The sequence below is a fragment of the Bos grunniens genome, chromosome 21, assembly GCF_055505025.1.
Source record: "Bos grunniens cultivar Pamir isolate PY7600 chromosome 21, Bosgru_T2T1.0, whole genome shotgun sequence".
Lineage (NCBI taxonomy): Eukaryota > Metazoa > Chordata > Mammalia > Artiodactyla > Bovidae > Bos > Bos grunniens.
In genome coordinates, this window is record NC_141185.1 from 9,468,369 (window position 1) to 9,488,942 (window position 20,574).

Here is a 20,574-nt window from a genome sequence, read left to right on the forward strand (position 1 = left end):
TTAATGTGTTACGAGATTATTTAGAGAGTCTTCTGAGCAGTGATTTACTCCCTTCTCTCCCCTCTTTCCTCAGGGAATCGCAGACACGGCTCAGACCATTTACGAAACTGCTGCTCGGGAACACGAGAGCCGGGGGGTGACGGGCGCCGTGGGGGAAGTCCTGCGCCAGCTCCCCCCGGCCGTGGTGAAACCTCTGATCGTCGCCACAGAAGCGACATCGAATGTCTTGGGTGGCATGAGAAACCAGATCAGACCAGATGTTCGGCAGGACGAGTCGCAGAAGTGGCGCCATGGGGACGACTGATGTTTCAGACGAGATTCTTGATGAAGACGAGGAGGGAGATGTGGAGCAGAGGGCCCCACCGGCGACTTCAGAGGGAACTCATTTACTGTTACCGCGCTCATCTCAGGAACAAAACCATTTCTTAGTGAGATAATATAGTATCAAAGCAACATGCAACCAAAACCTTTTGACATTTTAGGGCTAGTTGGTACTTTCCAGTAGACATGTTTGGTGGCTGGTGTCAAAAGTCCATAAAGCATTTGCTGCCAAGTTAGTGGAATGCTTGCTTTTATTAAAATGACTGTAATCTTCCTTGTTACAGACAAGCTATCATTGGAAACCTCCTTTTACAGTACAGGGTGCTCAGAAACGTTTTGAGTACTTTGAAAGCACTATATTTATGTTGCTCCAAGGAGTTGATTTTTCTCCAGGTTTAAAGAGAATCACAGCTTCGAAACTTTCATTAAAAATGAGAGACAGAAGCCACAGGGAAAATAAAGCAAATAGGATTTTCAATATAAATATCAGTGAGGAAAAAATATCCCAGTCTGTTGGAGTTAGTGTTCACGCAGTCAAGAACGTCGTTTCCATTTGCTCAGAAAATCCTTCCATGGGAGTTTGAGAACATGAATGTCGCAGACTTGTTCTGTTGTGTTGCACTTTATTATGTGTGTGTGTGTGTGTTTGTGTGTTTAGATTAATACAAGTCATGTGCTATATTCTACATGTAATTTACAGAGTTACACAAACTATAAAGAGGACTAAGTCTGAAGGTTTTTGGCAAAGGAAGGTAACTCAAATGCAGTAACTTTCATTTATTCTAAGTATAATGAAAATGTGCATTCTGTGATGAACTGGGGCCCATATAATTGTTTATTTGTTCAAATTTAAGCAGGTATAGTGCAAGCTTATTAGGCGTATGTGGAAAGGGAGATTGAACGTGGTTTTTACTCTTTTGAAATTAGCCAAAAATCCTCCAAATATGCCCTAGTCAGCTATTTCGAAGCACCATTTTTACTTGGTTAACAATGTACATTTTGCTATTCTGTCAGGAATGAATAAAGTATTTTTATTTAAAGGTAAAGTTGTTTTATGCTTCCATGAATATTTTGCTTCTCTTAGAGCATATTCATAGATGCAATGCTAGGGTTTACTCCAAAATCCTTGGGAACACTTTCTCAAAATTGATTTTGCTTAATGTTAAGCAGATCATTACCTAGATGTGAGAAGGAAATGGTTCTCCAGAACTCTGTCTTTGACTTTAGATTAATCTAGCAGAAAGAAAACATAGGACTTTGTATTCATCCTCTATTTAAAGTGTCATGATGTGAACGCTCTCATTTCCTAGAATAGGGAGATGCATTCGAGTTGAAGTTGAATTTCAGAACTACTTTCAGTTTGGGGTTTGAAAAATGACATTGAATCAGTTTCATTCTTGAAACTTTCTACAAGAAAGCAAAAATCCGAACATTTAAAATTTGTAAAATTTTGTTAAGTAGCATGTAATTCTGTCTTGTTCTCTTTTTACTGCTGGAAAACTTGAAAGGCTAGTGCTCAGAAAACCACCTACTGAACCATCAGAGGACCATTTGTTACTGGAGCCCAGCTGGATGGAGCCCACCTAGAATGTGGTCCTGAGTACACACGAATCATGGCTGTTTACTGTATGAAGCTTCAGCCTGCTTCTGGGGCGCTCTCTGGGCACCCTTGCATCAATCCCAGCATTTTCCCTTACATGGAACATGCTGGGTATGGTATCTGTGATGAGTAATCAAACTGAAAACCGCTCAAATTTAAAAATATAAAATCTCCTTAACTTTTAAATATATTTTCCATATTGTATCTAATTGAACTTAATTAGTATAGGGAGAAATAATCATCCTCTTCTCTGAACTCTGAGTTGCAGATGGACCGATTTTTTGACAAATTGGGTTTATAAGTCCCATTAAGCATATCTTTATTATGTAATTTCCATGGCTGTCTCTTCTGCCCTCCTGCACCTGCTTTTGATAGAATCTACCTGTGTGATCAGAAACTAAATCTCAGAAAGATTTAGTGTCAAGGGTCTGTTCATTGTCACTTTAACCAAGATGCTGTTTACCTGAGGTGTTTACGTGGAAGAAGTGTGTGTGTTTGAACACTTTGCCATTGTTAAATATCCTTAATTTTTTTCTTTTTTAATAGCGTCTTTTCAAACTTTTACACCACGCCGATACAGTAAAGAGTGTTGGCAGGATGCTTGTGCGGCCAGGTCTGTGACTTACCAAGTGGTGACTTTGCCAAGGCATTCAGCTCTAAACCTCAGTGTCCCGTCTGTAAATGAAGGGGCTTCTTATGACAGCAGAGATTTTCAGATGATTGGAGCATGCACACGTGTGCGAGCAAGCATGCAAGTGGGAATGACGGTGTGGGATGAAGCACTTAGTCGTGGGCCCCAGGCCTGGGACACCTTGAATAGGTGGCATTGTCTAATAAGAGCCCTGGCTGCATGGCACCCACGGAAGCCCCGGCTCCTCCAGGTCTCTCATCTCTTAGACTAATGTGTTTGTGAACGGTGCCTTCAAGGCTGACCTCTTCATGGGGCAGACTGAGCATGTCTGTGTATCACTGCATTGAGTCTGTGTGTGTATCTCCCCGAGGGTCCAGGTAAGCAAGCTTGATCAGGAAGCATCAGTGAGTTTCAGAACCTCCCAGGGTTACAGGAACACAGTAAGACCGCCTTACATTATAAAGGCAGCAGGGGCCATGGGGACGTCTTCTCTTGATTCGGGTTGATTGGGATCCCCTGGTTTCCCTTCCTGTCTGTCCACAGATGGCTATCGTTTACAAGTACAGTGTCCGCTCAGCACTCGCCTTTTAGGACAGATAGGATGGCATATTTTTTGTAGATACCATAGCAAAGACTTCCATTTTAGTAAAGCTTGAGTCCAATTTGGATTCCCATTAAGCACATGTATGTAACATCAATATTTTTATAATACAGAACTCGAGAAAAAAAAAAATCTTCCCAAGTAGCCATGTGCCTAAAATGGCAAAAAGACAAAACACTAGTATCTCTTGCTCCTGCTATGTGTCACTTTTAAATGCTGTTGAAATAGTTTCAGTTTTAAGGGAATAACTTTTTAACCACCTCCTTAAAAACTGTGTCGTGTAGGTTTGGTGCCTTCGTTCAATTCTCGAACAGGCCAAACAACTACGCCCGCTACCTGGGGGCCACTTGCCACCCTCGGGCACTGTCGAGTCAGCTCGTGTGCCCCAAGCTTGCCCTTACCAGAGACGAGACAGGGCAGAGGTGGAGTTCAGCAGTTTTAAACCGGAAGTCCACACTTGCACTAAGTAGCTTTAGGATTAACAATTTATTATCTTAACATTAATTTAGATCTTATATATATATATATATATAAAAGCCACATGACCTGACTTAAGGATAATCATTTAACTCTGCTTTGCTTCAGTTTTCTCAGACCTTCGTGGGGTGTGTGTCCTCAGCTTCATGGGGACTGGCAGGGGTAGTGGTCTGTGGTGAGCAGTCTATTCCCTGCTTCCCTTCACGTCCTCTTGACATGACCTAAGACATGAGAGAAAACGTCTGTAAAGTTCTTTAAGCCTCTTGAAAGTAAAAGGCCCTATGCAAATACAAAGTGATACTTGGTATCGGCAGATGCATCAATTGGACGGACCCATTGGTACCAAATTGAATAAATCAAATACAAGTTTGTGAGTCTCAGGTTGAAAAGGAAAGTTGTTTAGAAAGTGTGTAGATAGTGAAGGGGGAGAAAAAAGATTTTTTTTTCCCCCTTACCACCAAGAAATCTTGTTTCTTTTTACTGGAAAATACAGTCAGTCTTTTCATTGAGAATAACTGAGTGCTTTAATGCATTTTATTTTTATCGCAATAGTTTCAGGATCATGCTAGGCACTCTGCTCCCTGTAATAGACTTTATATGCACAGTTGCAAGTCAGTTAGTTTTAATCAAAAGAATTTCCTTTTCATGGTAGTGTCTACAAGTCAAAGAGAAGGCCGTCTAGTAAATCACAATTAGTTTCTTTGTGGCGAGGGATAAGAAATTTATGTGAGTTTCAACAATTCATATTTTGAAATGTCAGTAGTTTTGAAAAACAGAGGTGTTACACATTTTTTTGCCTCCTGTACCCAGTGTCAGCCCCTTGGTTTCAAGCACGTAGCCTCATAGAAGACACCAGAGTGCTATCTGATGTATTATTTCAGGAGATTGTAGACTTGATATTGGCTGACTCAAGGACATCTCTAGTGCTGTGTGTGTTGGGAGGGAGGGGAGGTGGGGTTGAAATGGCAGCCCCTCCTTTAAGAGTATGTTTACTTTGCTGTTTCACATGTATTTTGTGTATATGAAATGGCAGCTTCCAATTTCTAGTTGGATTTGTCTTATGTTGTTTGTATAATTTGCCATCACACAGGACTGTTTGCTTTTCCATTGTGAAATTTGGTAGGGACTCCAGTTCAGCTCTTAATGTTAATCCATCCCGATTTATTTTGGACATTGAATTGATCTCACCACAAGTAAAAAACACGTCGTGTATGTTGACTGTCATCGTTGCTGTTTCCTCATGGAAGTAATTCTAAATGTAAATACTTTAAGAATACTGATGCTGTATGAGTATTTTTGTGGCAATGTTAACTTGTTAGTGTGACTATTTAAAGTATTATGAATTTAAGGATATTCTTGAAGAAAATTAAAATATTTACTCTTTGGAGTTTGCTTTAAACACTATGGTCTCTCTCCAAGAAATGCTCCCTGTATAAAAAACCTGTATAACATTTTTCGAAGCAGAGGGTAGGTCTGTGTCAGATCCTGTTCTTGGGAAATGGTCTTCCTCTGATCCCGGTACTTAGAGCTGACCTGCTACCAGTTTCTGAGATGTCAGTATATAGGGCATATTCTGTTAGAGTTTGCCAACCCTTCCCCCTTTTGGATATTAATTGCTGCATTAGTTGTTTTATCTCTAAAATGTAGACTTGCAGCAAACACATAGTTTTGGTCTTAGGGACCTAGATAAATACTTGAAAAAATCTGTTCTTTTTGGAGGAATCTTATTACTTAGGAATATTTTATGGAAATATTTAAAGACAATACTTTGAAAGATGCTCTGATGACAGATCTCATTACATGACCGTTCACTTTGCACCATCAGAGAAAAGTCATCAGTCACAACACACCTCACACATGACTTTTTTTTAAAACTTTTTATTTTACATTGGGGTATAGCCAATTAACAAACAATGTTGTGAGAGTTTCAGGTAGACAGCAAAGGGACTCAGCCATACATATACATGTATCCATTCTCCCCCAAACTCTTGTGAGAGAGAGGGAAGCGAAGCTTTGTGAGGTGCCTGCTGTGAGCCAGGTATTGTATTATTTGCATAACCTCGTAGCCCCTCTGAGGGGTGGTTATAATAGTCTTTGTTTTCCAGAGGAGGAGACAGGTTCAGAGAGGTCAAGGTACTTGCTCACAGTCTCTTGGTTTGACTCCCAAAGCCCATGCTCATTCTAGGATTTCATTTAAGAGGTGCAGTTGTCTAAATTAGTGAAAATTCTTCGCTAATAAGGAAACCAAGAAAGAAGTTTTGCTAAAAAGTTGAGGTTAAAGGCTCTTTGAATACTTAAGTCTGACAAAGTTGCTTATCCTGCATCTTCACCCCTCTCTCCTCCCCTGGTTGGGCTCCAGTCACAGTCATAAGTCTGGGAATGGGGCTAAATTAGAGTCCTTCCAGTTAAAGAATCTTGCCCTTGGGGCTGGTTACATTCTGTGGGTCTGTCCTGCACATTGTGAAATGTTTCACAGCGTCCTTTGGGCTTACTCAGTACATGCAGGTAGTAGCTCCTCCCCAGCTGTGTGAACCAAAAGGTCTCCAGACATGGCCAAATGTCCCCTGGGTGGCAAAAAACCCCTGGTGCAAATGGCTGGGTTAAAAGCTTCCCTGGTGAAAATCACGTGCAACCTGGAGTGAGAACAGTGCCTAAGAGCTTCCCCACGTTACGTTCTAGAATATTCTGCCTGGTTCCTCTTAGCTTAAAGATTATAATTTTCAGACAGGCCCAGCCACCCTCACCTCTTTACGATAGCACACACTCCTGTCAAGACACTTTGTGGCACATCTCTCATTTTAAAGTCAATGAGTGTTAAGTATTTGCTATGTGACTACCACTTTGTTCAGCCCTCAACAACATGGCATTCACATTTGCTATCAGCTGGAGTCCTGGCAGGGAGCAGACGGCTACTGAGGTGACTGAGGGCAGTGTAAGGAAGGGACTTAGCATAGGTGAACAGGGGCACAGGAGACCCGAAGCGCCTTGAGAGCTGACTCTGGGTCTTCCCCAGGCCTCAGGTCTGTGACTCAGGTGATGGCTGACGTTTTCCTGCTCCCCTTGGCTGCAGGAATGTGAGGCTCCTTCTCTTCCTCTATTCCATCCTTCGGGATACTGAGGCTAAGCCTCCTCGCAGGCCTGAGGGACAAAGCAGTGACTCACAGAACCTGTAGCTGAAGGACAGGGCTGCCAGACAGTGGCTGTGGCCTTAGGTGGAGCCAAGGAGCCAGAGGGGTGTGACAACTATTTGACCTCCTTGGGCTCCCGCCCTCCCATCTCCTGCTGGAGCTTCTCACAGGTTGAGCCTATAGTTCAGTATCTCAAGCTTATCCTGGCAGAAAGCACAGTGGAAAACAGAGCAGAGGGGTGGAGAATGGATCTGGAGTGGGGCAGATGAAAGCTGTCCAGCATTCAGACACAGTTTGCATTTATACCATTGTCTTCATTCTGCACATGACAACACAAGAGGCTTAGGATAAGTAACCTACCCAAAGCCATACAATGTGCTAGCGAACAAACAGTAGTCACTGATAACAGTTCAGTTCAATTCAGTCACTCAGTCGTGTCCTACCCTTCACAACCCCATGAACCGCAGCATGCCAGGCCTCCCTGTCCATCACCAACTCCCAGAGTTTACCCAAATTCATGTCCATTGAGTCGGTGATGCCATCCAACCATCTTATTCTCTGTCGTCCCTTCTCCTGCCCTCAATCTTTCCCAGCATCAGAGTCTTTTCAAATGAGTCAGCTCTTCGCATCAGGTGGCCAAAGTACTGGAGTTCCAGCTTCAACATCAGTCCTTCCAATGAACACCCAGGACTGATCTCCTTTAGGATGGACTGGTTGGATCTCCTTGCAGTCCAAGGGACTCTCAAGAGTCTTCTCCAACACCACAGTTCAAAAGCATCAATTCTTCAGTGCTCAGCTTTCTTTATAGTCCAACTCTCACATCCATACATGACCACTGGAAAAACCATAGCCTTGACTAGACAGACCTTTGCTGACAAAGTAATGTCTCGGCTTTTTAATATGCTGATGACAGATAAACCCCCAAATCCTAGCAGTTTAACAAAAAAAGTTTATTTCTCATTTACATCAAGTCCAGTTAGTGTTCCTGAATATCTGGCAGCCCTCCTCTAAGTGGTGATGGAGGAGCCCTGGCTCCTTCCATCTTGTGGCTCTGCCTCACAGGAGAGAGAGGAGACTTGGGCTGGAGACTTTTGCCCATGTTCTATTGGTCAGAATCCTATCATATGATCCCATCCAGCTGCAAGGGAAGCTGGGGAATGTAGTCTTGCTGTGTGCCCAGGAAGGAAATGGGGGTTGTTGAGAAGTAGCAGGACTCCTGTCCGGAAAAAAAAAAAAAAAAACACAACCTCAAAGTCGAGAATTACTTTTTATTTTGTAGCCTTTCTGAGCATTTCAAGCCTAGAAGACAGCCTCTCAGATAGCTCTGAGCGACTTCTCTAAAGAGGTATGGAGGGAGCCAAGGTAAATAGAAGTTTTTGCAAATACCAGGTGGTTGGACATCTAAAGATAGCTGTTAATTGAAGACAAACGTCTGAAGTTAAGGACTTTAGCAGTTTTCTGTGTGTGGGGTGGAAAGGTGTGAGAGTCTAGACTCCTTCGAGTCACTCCTTTGGTGTGCACCTCAGCTGTCTGGGGTCAGTGCCTGGTGTTTTCTCGCCCTGAGTTCCCTCGGGGTACACACGGTAGGGGCAGCCACAGTGGCTGCGGGCAAGGCAACAGACAAGGCAACAGGCAAGGCAACGGGCAACCCCTTTGTCTGCATCCTGCATTTCCTCACCGCCAGGGCAGCTGCAGCGACTAGGTGGCTGTAACACCGTTTGTTTACTGATCGGCAGGCAACATTTTCCACTCACACCCTGCTACATGCAGAGATTTTAATCAGAGAATGTCTGACTCCAGACCCGTGCTCTTAGCACATGCTCTGCTGGAATTACAATTCGTTACACTCCAAGGTAATTTGATACAACCAAAGTTGGACATTTTTTTTTCCCCCTGCTTGTTTGTTTACCTCCTGAAAGCAGTTCCTCATGGAGCAAACAAATTAAATTCAGCAAACATGGGCTGCGGGATGAGGCAGGATAGTATAATGTAATGGTTCTCAAAACTTGCCAGTATATTGGAATCACCCGAGGAGCTTTTAAAAATTCCAAAACCCAAGACCAATTAAATCACAGTTTAGCGTATTAAATGTCCTTTTTGAAGGTGTGTTTTTGAAGCTCTCCAGGTGCCTGCTGTGCAAGACACACTGGGGGCCACCGGAGTGGTGGCTAAGAATGTATATTTTTGAGTCAAACTGCCTGGATATGAAACCATGCTCCACTGCTTGTTAGCTGTGTGGCCTTGGGGAAGTTGCTGAATCTTTCTGTGCATCAGTTTCCTCCTCTATAAAATGGAGCTAATAATAGGATTTTATGAGGATTATCTGAGTTCACGTATGCTAAGTGCTTAGAATAGTGTCTGACACATAGTAAGCACCATCTAAGTGTTAGATATTATGGTTACTGTTTCCTGAATGCCGACTATGAGTAATGCCCTGGGGTAGATATGAAAGATAACGTGTGTGTGTGCTTGTTTTGTCCGACTCCTGGTGACCCCATAGACTGTAGCCCACCAGGCTTCTCTGTCCATGGGATCCTCCAGGCAAAAATACTGGAGTGAGTTGTCATTTCCTCCTCCAGGGGAATCTTCCCTACCCAGGTATTGATTGAACCTGCATCTCTTGTGTCTCCTGCATTCATTCTCAAGTGGATCCTTTACCAGTAGCGTCACCTGGCAAGTCCTATGAAAGATATGGTCCTCGACTTTGGGGAACTTGGAACCCCCGAGAAGATGTCAAAATCTAATATAAGACAGATTAGACATGGCTAATTATTCCAGCCTTTTGTTCCGTATAAAATCAGTTTGTCTTTCTTCTGAGAAATTGGGTGGCATTTTATGAAGCCAAGGAAAGGAGAAGTCACTCAAAATAGTCTTAGAACTGGAATTCCTGATTATGAAGATGCCACCTGGTCCCCTCTTTCGCTGCCATCCAGACATCTGCTTTCCTGGCATTAAACACAGAGCCGGGGAAGCCTTGGGAAAGCCAGAGAAGCCAGTTCGCTTTTCAGCCTGATGTTCGGGATTGACTGGTTCCAGGGAAATTTGACTTGAAGGGTACATCTTGGGTAGCATGTGGAAATAAAAGTCAAGGAGGGTGCTGGAGGCAAAGTCTTTGCAGTTTTGGGTTTTCTGAGGAAAATGAACATTAGCACATCTTTACAGTAAGAATTTCTAAGGCTGTCAGAAGAGGGCAAAACATTCTCTTACATTTAGATTTCATTGAGGTATAAAGGAAAACATGACTGTTCACTGCCAAGTATTAACGTTGCTTCCAAAACCTAACGTGAGCCTTTGTCAGCCCAGATGTGACCTATTTATTTTTGAGCAATGAAGACCTCAAGGCTATGACTTGAAAAGCACTTAACATTTAGTAAAAGTTCTGCACAATCCCCGCACCCCTCAAAAAACTATGCTATTTAAAAAGCATTATCAGTATCATCAATACTGTCTGCCTACTCCAGTATTCTTGCTTGGAGAATTCCATGGACTATCTTAGTTCAGTTCAGTTCAGTTGCTCTGTCGTGTCCGACTCTTTGCGACCCCATGGACCACAGCACCCCAGGCCTCCCTGTCCATCACCAACTCCCACAATTTACTCAAACTCATGTCCCTCAAGTCGGTGATGCCATCCAACCCTCTCATCCTCTGTCATGGACTATCTATGGGGTCGCAAAGAGGTGGACACGACTGAGTGACTTTCATTTCACTTCATTTCATCAATATCATAGCTCAATTGTTAGAGATTCTCTCTTCATATATGTAACAGAAATGTTATAATGAACATTTCTAAGGCCAAATAAATACCTCCCTTTATTTAAGTTTAAACTGGTTTTACTTATTTCCCCCTCACCCCACCTGTTTTCTTTTAAATACTATTTTCTTCAAAACTCTCCTTAATCTTTCATACCGGATTTCGAGTCATCTTTTTAGTCTTTATGTCCTGTTTGCTGAACTGGGGTTTCAGCCCACTGTCTACCCCAAAGACTGACCTTGAGCTAGTCCCCTAACTTGGCTGCACCTCAGTTTCTCAGTGGTTTTCATACTAATTGGGCTTCTCAGGTGATGCTAGCAGTAAAGAATCTGCCTGCCAATGCGGGAGATGTAAGACACACGGGTTCGATCCATGGGTCAGGAAGATCCCCTGGAAGAGGAAATAGCAACCCACTCCAGTATTCTTGCCTGGAAAATCCCATGGACAAGGATTCTTGGCCTTCCCCAATCAGTAGAAATTCAGGCAAGGCTTTATTGGGGCCCCTGCAGTCGCAGGAGGGCGTGAAAACATGCAACAGGTTTGCTTGCTCGCTCTCAAGCGGGGGCAAGCTTGTTCCTTATCTGGGGTGAAGGGTAGGGGTGTGTCCAGGGATCAAGCCGGAGGGCTGGTTTAGGTGGTGTGCCCCCCGCTTAGGTGTATGTGCAAGGGGCATCGCAGGACCCTGATTTTTCTCCCAACACCTTGTTTTTGCTCAGAAGTGGCAGTTGAATTTTTCGTCTTTTCTATCTTTTGTCCAGAATTTGCCCCACCTATAGCATGCATGCAGGTTTTTTTTTTTTTTCAAGCAGTTATTTTTAGTCCCATATAGTTTCTTTGTATTTTGTAGCTCAAAGAAACATTTTTCCTGGTGTAAGCTTTGCAACTGTAGGAAACATAAGAGATGCCGGTTCAGAAAGATCCCCTGGAGGAGGGCATGGCAACCCACTCCAGTATTCTTGCCTGGAGAATCCCATGGACAGAGGAGCCTGGCAGGCTGCAGTCCATAGGGTCAGACAAAGTCAGACACGCCTGAAGTGACTTAGCACACACGCAAGTTTTGCAGCACTGCAGCAAAGGGTCCAAGGTCCAAGCCTGTCTCAGTTGATCTGCACCATCTTACTTTATCTCACAGATGGATCACTAACGAGGGGAAACACCGAATCAATGATATGTGACATCCATTTAAAATTTGAATGGCTGTTGCCAATTTCTGTTTTGTAGAAGTTGTACCTACGTAAGTATCCACCAACAGGGCTCGAGAGAAATTGTTGTCTCTTCACATTTCGTGTTTTGTTACGTTTTGGAACATATCTGCTGTAACCCATTCAAGGACTTGGCTTTAAAAATTTGTGCAGAAACATTTCTGGGGAAAGAGTGCTCCTCCTTGGAGGCCAGCAGGGGGCGCCCGCTCCCCTTCTGAGTGGAGCTTTGATTTCTTGCATTTGCCCCACAAAGCCCCCGCAGCCCAGCTGAATCTGAGCAAATCCTGGCCCCACAAAGAGTGGGAAGGTTTTGGAAAAGTCCTAATTATCCCAACCCTTTCACAAGGCTAGTCTGTGGCAGCTTCCTGTTAGTCGAGGACATGACTTCAAATTAAATATAAAAATGTCATTTGATGTCACAATTAATTTCTCCCTGTAAATACCAGGTTGGGTGATAAAGTACACCCGGCCCCTCTCTCAATCCCCAGGGCTTGTGAAAGTTGCCAGTGTTCACAGAAAGTTGATAAGGGAATATTTGGGACCTGAGATAATTGAAACGTGCTTTATATTCAGATAAAGATCTTTTGTTGTGTTTTCCTTGCAAGGTGGGGGAGCGGGTACGTAAAAGTGAGTCTGAAATAGGAGCTTCTCTGCTGATTCATTCCTCTGGGAAAATGCAACCCCCATCCCCGAATCCCACTACTCAGGGCTGGGACTAAGTTGAGGCGGCCGGGGTCCTCCCCTTGGGCACAAAGTTTAAGAAGGGGGTCGTGTTCAGGGGCACTGCAGTGACCAAGATAGTAACTGAATGCCATGTGTTTTTTTTAATCAGTTAGGCTGTGCAGGGTCTCCGTGGTTGTGTGCAGGCTTTTCTATAGTGGCAGTGAGTGGAAGACACTCTTGGCTGCCGTGCATGGGCTCCCGGGTGTGGTGGCTTCTCTTCCTGCAGGGCGCAGGCTCCAGGCACACGGGCCTCGGTAGTTGTGGCATGTGGGCTCCCGAGCGCAGATTTAGTAGCCATGGTGCATGGCCCAGCTGTTTCACAGCATGTGGAATCCTCCCGAACCAGGGATCTAACCTGTGTCCCCTGAATTGGCTGGCGGATCCTTATCCACTGTACCACCAGAGAAGCTTCAGAATGCAATGTTTTTAAAAATCAGAATGCATGCAAAACACCCATGATGAACAAAGCAGGAACATTTTAAATAAAGACAACATGGCCCCTGCACCTCCCTCCTCATCTCAGTGGCCTCCCTCTCAGCCGAGTCTGCCGGATCCTGTCTTTCCTTAAAATGTGGTATTTTGCTCATTATGACTGAATCGCATTCCTGCCTTTTCTCCCTCTTTCCCGGTCTTACCCACCCCCCCACATCACAAGGCTGGCTATGGTGGGATGCAGGGAAAATGATACAGGAACAGCTACAAGGTGCGGGTGGAGGGGGGATTCATTGTTCAACCCTGGGGAGTGATGCCAGAATCAGTGATGGCTAGTTGCTATCAACTGATGTCACTGTTTGGACTGGAGGACAGCCTCTGCTGCAGTGAGATTAGCAAACGCTGACCGTGTGTGCAATGCTGAGTGATTCTCTGTTTGGTGATTTAATTGTCCCAACGGTGGCATGTGTGGTACCCGTTCCCCAACCCCTTATCTCCGCTGGCCTTCCAGCCTCCCTTTGCACACGCTTTCCTAGGACCGTGGCCCCTCCCCTTCCCTTTGTTAAGTTCAGTCCTTCAGGGCTGAAGTCCTCCCCCTCCGAGAAGTCCCCCCAGTTTGCTAGCCTTTCCTTGAGGCCATTGTAGACATAACTGAATCACATTAGCCAAAATGTGGTTCTCAGCTGGGGATGGAAGGTGATTTTGCTCCCAGAAGACATTCGGTCACATCTGGAGACTTTGAGGCTGTCATACTGGGGACGGCGGGCGCTCCTGGCATCTAGTTGTTAGAGGCCTGAGACTCTGCCAAACAGCCTATGATGCCCAAGACGGCCCTCCCAACCAAGAGCTGTCTGCTCTAAGTGTCTGGTGTCAAGAACATTCATGCCAGCTTTGCCAAGAAGTTTTGTGGAAACTCTCAGGAATCAGATTTGCATTTCAGCATCAGTCTTCCCAGGTGGCCTAGTGGTGAAGAAAGTGGAAGTGAAGTCGCTCAGTCGTGTCCGACTCTTTGCGACCCCACGGACTGTAGCCTACCAGGCTCCTCTGTCCATGGGATTTTCCAGGCAAGAGTACTGGAGTGGATTGCCATTTCCTTCTCCACCTGCCAAAGCAGGAGAGGTAAGAGATGTGGGTTTGATCCCTGGGTCAGAAAGATGCCCTGGAGGAGGGCACGGCAACCCACTACAGTATTCTTGCCTGGAGATCCCATGGACAGAGGAGCCTGGTGGGATACCATCCTGCTGCTAATGCTGCTGCTAGGTCACTTCAGTCGTGTCTGACTCTGTGCGACCCCATAGACAGCAGCCCACCAGGCTCCTCTGTCCCTGGGATTCTCCAGGCAAGAACACTGGAGTGGGTTGCCATTTCCTTCTCCAGGGATACCATCCATGGGGTCGCAAACAGTCAGACAAGACAGAAGTGACATACACAGTAGGCTTTCATTTTTGGGGGATTGCACTGAGTCTTTGTTTCTTCGAGTCTGCTTTAGTTTTGGCGAGTGGGGGCTACTCTCTAGCTGAAGTGCCCAGGCTTCTCACTGCAGTGGCTTCTCTCATTGCCGAGCACGGGCTCTAGGCGCTTGGGGTTCAGTAGTTATGGCTCTCATACTCTAGAGCGTGGGCTCAGTCGTTGTGGAACACGGGCTTAGTTGCTCCACGGCATGTGGGATCTTCCCAGACCAGGGATTGAACCTGTGTCCCCTGCACTGGCAGACAGATTCTTATCCATGGTACCAGGGAAGTCTGAATTGTCCATGTTTTTATCCAAGATTTTTGGAATTTGAGTCCCTTGGAGTATGGGATGGGCAGGAAACTAGGAGCTGGGGTTTGAGGACAGTCCTGTTTTCATGTCTCAGTTCTGAACAAAAGGAGGCAACAAGAGTCAGCAGATGGGGCTGCCACGTTATCTTTGTTTCTGAGAAGACCTCGATCAGACAGTGTCACTCAGGCGTGTGGCCACAGTGGGCTTCTTAGTTCTGAATCCCAGAGTCAGGTGGACTTACCCACACAGGCCCAGGCGATGCTGAGTTTCCCCTTCTGGGGCAGAACCTCATGGCTAAGAGAAGCCCAGCGTCTGCAGACAGCACTTTCCAAAGAGTGAATATGGACGGGGGCACTGAGCTATGCAAGTTCAATTCTTTTTTTCTTGAAACTGGTCGATAAGCTAAGTCAGTTTTCTTCCTCAGAGAGGAGTTAAGGGCTGGGCAAGAGGCCCAGAAGTTGGGAACAACCCCTCCTCATTGAAACCTGGCGAATCAGTGAGGATGGGCTGGATTCTGCTCCAGTAACAAACATCCTCCAGCTCTCTGGCTTGAAACAGCAAGCATAGATTTCTTACTCACGTTTAACACAGGGCTGTCGGTAGGTAGTCCCTCAGGGATCCGGGCTGATGGACTCCACCTCTTAATGACACCACTGTCTGGGTTTGCTATAGCAGAGGAGAGGAGAGCTGTGCTCTGAAATGCTCTTACCTAGAAGGGACACACAGGTTGCCTTCACACTGGGCAAAGGAGTGCAAAGACAACACTTAACTCCAACAGGGTGAGGAAATTCAACCCTCCCACTTCCCAGAAGGATGGGAGAACTGGCACTGTTGGAGATCAGCAGTCATGTCTCTCCCAGGAGAGTGAAGAAGGACTTCCTGTCCTTCCCACCACCTCCGTCAGCACTGCTGCTGCTGCTGCTGCTAAGTCGCTTCAGTCGTGTCCGACTCTGTGCGACCCCATAGATGGCAGCCCACCAGGCTCCCCTGTCCCTGGGATTCTCCAGGCAAGAACACTGGAGTGGGTTGCCATTTCCTTCTCCAATGCATGAAAATGAAAAGTGAAAGGCAAGTCGCTCAGTCATGTCCGACGCTCAGCGACCCCATGGACTGCAGCCTTCCAGGCTCCTCCATCCATGGGATTTTCCAGGCAAGAGTACTAGAGCGGGGTGCCATTGCCTTCTCTGTCCATCAGCACTGGGCAAGGGCAATTCCACTGGAAAGACAAGGAGTTCTCAGGAAGTGTTTTCCAGGGAGCCACTTGCCTGGGCTGGAGGAATAGACATGGCGGGAGAAGAGCTGACTCTGACGCTAGATGCCGTGTGGATGGCGTCACCGGGAGAAGAGCTGGCTCTGACCCCAGACGCCGCGTGGATGGCGTCACCATGCGACAGGCAAAGCATTCCGGGCCTCAGTTTTTCCATCAGTACATTGAACAGGTTGCACTGGATGGTCTTTTCCGCATCCTGTGAACCCTCTGAAGAGAGGAAAGCTCTTATTTACTCTGCACCCCATGCCTCACACAATTATTGTTGTTGTTGTTTAGTCGCTCAGGGGTGTCTGACCCTTTGCGACCCCGTGGACTGCAGCATGCCAGGCCTCCCTGTCCCTCACCATCTCCCGGAGTTTGCCCAGGTTCATGTCCATTGCATCGGTGATGCCATCCAGCCACCTCATCCTCTGACACCCTCTTCTCCTTCTGCCCTCAGTCTTTCCCAGCATCAGGGTCTTTTTCAGTGAGTCGTTTCTTCACATCAGGTGGCCAAAATACTGGAGCTTCAGTTTCAATATCAGTCCTTCCAGTGAGTATTCAGGGTTGATTTCCTTTAAGTGTCCATACTGGACACTAATACGTGTAGTCAAAGCACTGAATGAATTACCTGCTCTGATTCCATCTGAGTTTGGGAAGGTCAGAGTTGGGGTATTCCCCAGTCCCCCATCATTCATTACACCTAATCCATTGTGGGGTTTGACTCCATCTGAGGTCAGCTCTGTGTCTACTGCACCTCCCTGCTCAACCCCTAGAAACAGAGCTAGCAGGTGACTGGCTGCTGACCGCAGGTGGGCCTGGTGAAGCTAGCCAAGACCAGCAGAAGAGCCACCCAGCTGAACCCAGCCCAAGTGGTCAGCTGCAGAACTGTGAGCCGAGGTGCTTGCTTTAAATCATTGTTTGGGCTTTTTTTTTTTTTTTTTTTAATGCAGCAGCAGATGACTGATACATTCTTCTGGCCATTGTCCTACGTTCTTGTGAAATGATCTCTCTGAAATGCAGCCTGAACGTGACATCCCTGTTCAGCATCTCTGTTGACTGGCATGGCCTTCTGATATCTTCTCTGTCCCAAATCTCCTGGAAAGTAAGCCTGGCCTCCTGCCCACTGCCTTAAATACTACCCCAGATACAGGGAGCTCTGCCACCATCAAGGCAACTCAGATGGTAGGATCCCTGGTGCTCAGGCCTCTTCTCTGACCTCCCAGTCTCATGGGCATCCCTGGTCTGGACCGAGCCCTGCTTCAGGAGTCCTGCTCACTGAGTAAGTTTCCACCCATCTTGGGGCTGGGTTTCCCGATCACTGAATGAATTTCCACCCATCCTTATCTGTGAAAAGAGGTTGAGCTTGATGATATTTTCTTTTTTAAAATTTTTATTAGATTCATAGATCCCTTGTACTCTTTACTCACCACCCACTACGGGTAACGCCTGAGTATGGTATGATATCACAGCCAGGAAGCTGACCATATAATTTTTCAGATTGCACCAGTTCGACATGCACTCATTTTGATGATATTTAAAGCCTCTTCTAGTTCACAGGAGGAAACTTCCCACCTGCTCCTCATGAAACCTGTGACTCATCTCCGGAGAACAAGAGAATGTCTGTGTCCATTGCAACACTTGGGAGACTCCCTAGGCTGGGATTTAGGGGGGCTTAGTGCTGCTCATTTTCCATGACAGTTGGGGTGATGGATGCCACAGGGGAGGGCAGCTGGCAGCCGTGGATTCACAGGACAGGCTCGAAGCTGGAAGTGGGCTGGAGAAGCTGTACTCAGCCCTTCAGGAGAGAGAGAGAGAGAAAACAGGGGCGTGGAGCTGGGTGAGTGGGTCTTTTCTTAATTAATAGGTTCCATTAGCTTTTATTTACTTAATTTTTGACTGTGCTGGGTCTCTTGCTGTGCGGGCTTTTTCTCTAGTTGCAGTGAATGGGGCTCCTCTCTAGCTGCGGTGTACGGGCTTCTCATTGCAGTGGCTTCTGTTGTCGCAGAGCATGGGTTCTGGGGCACGTGGACTCCTAGTTGCCTGATCTTCCTTGATCAGGGATCGAACCAGTGTCCCCTGCATTGGCAGGTGGATTATTTATCACTGAGCCACCAGTGATAAAGCCCATCAGATGAATGGCTGATTCATCCGGCCATGCCAGGTGTGAGCCCTACAAGGTGAGCCTGGGCCTGGACCCAGGTGTGAAATACCCCAGGTGAGCACGTCAACGAGAGCCATGGGAACTCAGAAATATTCATTTCTCCCTCAACCTTGATCCTTTTAACGCAGGTAGGAATTTTTCTACCTGCAAATGAGTAATTGACCTTCCCAGCAGAAGGACAACAGAATTCTTACGGTGGGTTGGCCTACAGCTCCCCAGCTGTAGGAGCGAGCACTGTGCTTTGGTTAATGTGACAGGCGTCCCATAAATCATCTGTGCTTATCAGAGCCCCTGTTGACCATCTGCTGTTGAACTTCAGGTCAGTGAGCAATGCTGTGACTTCTCAGGCCAGCACGCTCTTCCATAGCATGTGGGATTGTTTTTTGTGAGCCCTGTCAGGATTTTTGAAGCCTCAACTTTAAATCAGGGCCCGAGAAAGAAGAGGACATGTTGGGGTCAGTGCACGAGAGACTGGGTCTTATTTTCTCTTTCCAGCTCTCCCTGCCTGCCTGGATGCTCCTGTCCATTCTGGCCACTATGCTGTTGGGGCTTTGCTCACTGGGTCCTATGCAGGGGCTCAGAAACTGCACTGCATTGGAGTCAAGCAAGCTGGCGGAGTCCAGCCTCCACCCTTGGGGAGGGAGCCTGCCTGTTGGCAGCAGCGCTGCTACCCAGCTCCAAAGAACTGACGTCCTGGGGAAGCCCCAGGAGGTCAGCCCTAAGAGGACCAGGCTTGTGCCTTGGCCTTGTCTCCTGCTTCAGATCCCGCCTTAAGCGCCTGGAAACAGCAGATGCTTAATAAACTTCAGCTGAATGAACAAAGGAGTGCAGACTCTGCACTGCAAGAGCTTCCAAGTGCTCAAGCGAAGCCCGAGGGTGGGGACTTTTTATGGAATTGAAATATTTGTTAAACACCCCCTGGTCCAGAGTAGATATGTGGGGAGGCAGGATCCTGCCTGTTGACCTAAATCCAGGCCCCCTGAACCTCTCTCTCTGCTCTCTAGGAAGCCAACAGGAGCTGGGCTGCCAATCAAAGGGCTGTCCCTGATGGCATAGTGGTCTGGCGGCCCACCCCCTGCCTGCCTCTCCATCACCAAGCTCCAGGAACACTGCCTCCTTGCCATTTCCTGAATGAACCTGGGTCTTCTTTGATGTCCCTTGAGGACAGCTCCTTCTCGTGCAGCAGGAGAGATCCCCTCTCCCCAACCCTTCCTTGGAGACTGTCCTTGGCACCAGGCCCACTGACCTCTCCTCCCCAGGCCCTTCTAGCACCTTGCCTGCCTGACTGCCCACCCCTCACCTCACTGGTCTTATCTTAATGAAAGTGAAAAGTGAAAATGAAGTCACTCAGTCGTGTCCGACTCTTTACGACCCCATGGACTGTAGCCTACCAGGCTCCTCCGTCCATGGGATTCTCCAGGCAAGAATCCTGGAGTGGGTTGCCATTTCCTTCTCCAGGGGATCTTCCCGACCCAGGGATTGAACCCAGGTGTCCCTCATTGTAGGCAGACGCTTTACCGTCTGAGCCGCCAGGGAAGTCTTAATTAATAGATTCCATTAAAGTTTACTTATTTATTTACTTTTTGACTGTGCTGGGCCTTTGTCGCTGTGCAGGCTTTTTCTCTAGTTGCAGCGAGTAGGGGCTCCTCTCTAGCTGTGGTGTGCAGGCTCCTTACTGCGGTGGCTTCTGTTGTCACAGAGTATGGGTTCTGGGGCACGTGGGCTCCTAGGTGTGGCTCCCCGGCTTTGTTGTCCTGTGGCAGGTGAGATCTTCCTAGACCAGGGATCGAACCAGTGTCCCCTGCATTGGGAGGTGGATTCTTTACCACTGAGCTACCAGGGGAACCCGCATGGCCACCCTTGATCCTTGCGCTATCCTGGGGTGGTCCCCCCTGTGGAATGTTCAGTGCAAACCTTCCTACTTTGTGGCCACAACCTCCTATTTTTCCTGCCTCTATCTTGCTCTGGATGCTCCCTTTAACCCCTGTCCTTTAACCATACCAGTGTCACTCTGCTTCCCTCATCTCCTAGGTTCATTTACTTCCCTAATTTAGCCATTTTCCATAGTACCACCAAAATCCCCAACACCCTTACTCGATGGCTGCCCATCTGACAAATCCCACCCCTGGAGCAGTCCACTGTCCACCATACCTGGGCCCACTGAGCTTGGCCAGAGTGATTCATTCACATGAGAAATGCATGCGGGCTCCCTGGTGGTCCAGTGGTTAAGAATTCACCTGCCAACGCAGAGGTCACAGACTCCAACCCTGATCCGGGAAGATCCCACATGCAGAGATGTAGCTATGCCCGTGTACCACAGCTACTAGAGCCCGCTCGCTCCAGAGCCCGTGCTCTGCAGCAAGAGGAGCCACTGCCACAAGAAGCCTTACACTGCAACTAGAGAGGAGCTCCTGCTTGCTGCAACTAGAGAGAGCCCTAGAGCAGCAATGAAGACCAGCACGGCCAAAAACAAACACACAAAATGATCATCTAGAAAAAATGCACACCTCCAGCCAGGCGCTCATAGCCCCTGA

General features: G+C 46.9%; 1 protein-coding gene and 1 long non-coding RNA gene across 6 annotated transcripts in view; both read left to right on the forward strand.

Moving 5' to 3' along the window:
• ATG2B (autophagy related 2B) overlaps positions 1-5,017 on the forward strand; it is an 81,361-nt gene extending 76,344 nt beyond the window's left edge. For all 5 annotated transcript variants that reach the window (XM_086363035.1, XM_086363037.1, XM_086363036.1 and 2 more), the window contains one exon: positions 74-5,017. In XM_086363035.1, coding sequence (XP_086219161.1) covers positions 74-304 — 231 coding nt within the window. In that variant the 3' untranslated portion in view covers positions 305-5,017. The remainder of the gene's footprint in view (positions 1-73) is intronic.
• A 12,606-nt stretch (positions 5,018-17,623) lies between these two features.
• LOC147349037 (uncharacterized) lies at positions 17,624-18,862 on the forward strand. The gene is made up of 2 exons (XR_015149434.1): positions 17,624-17,716; positions 18,536-18,862. It is a non-coding gene; the product is annotated as an uncharacterized LOC147349037 (long non-coding RNA).
• Positions 18,863-20,574: the final 1,712 nt, after the last annotated feature.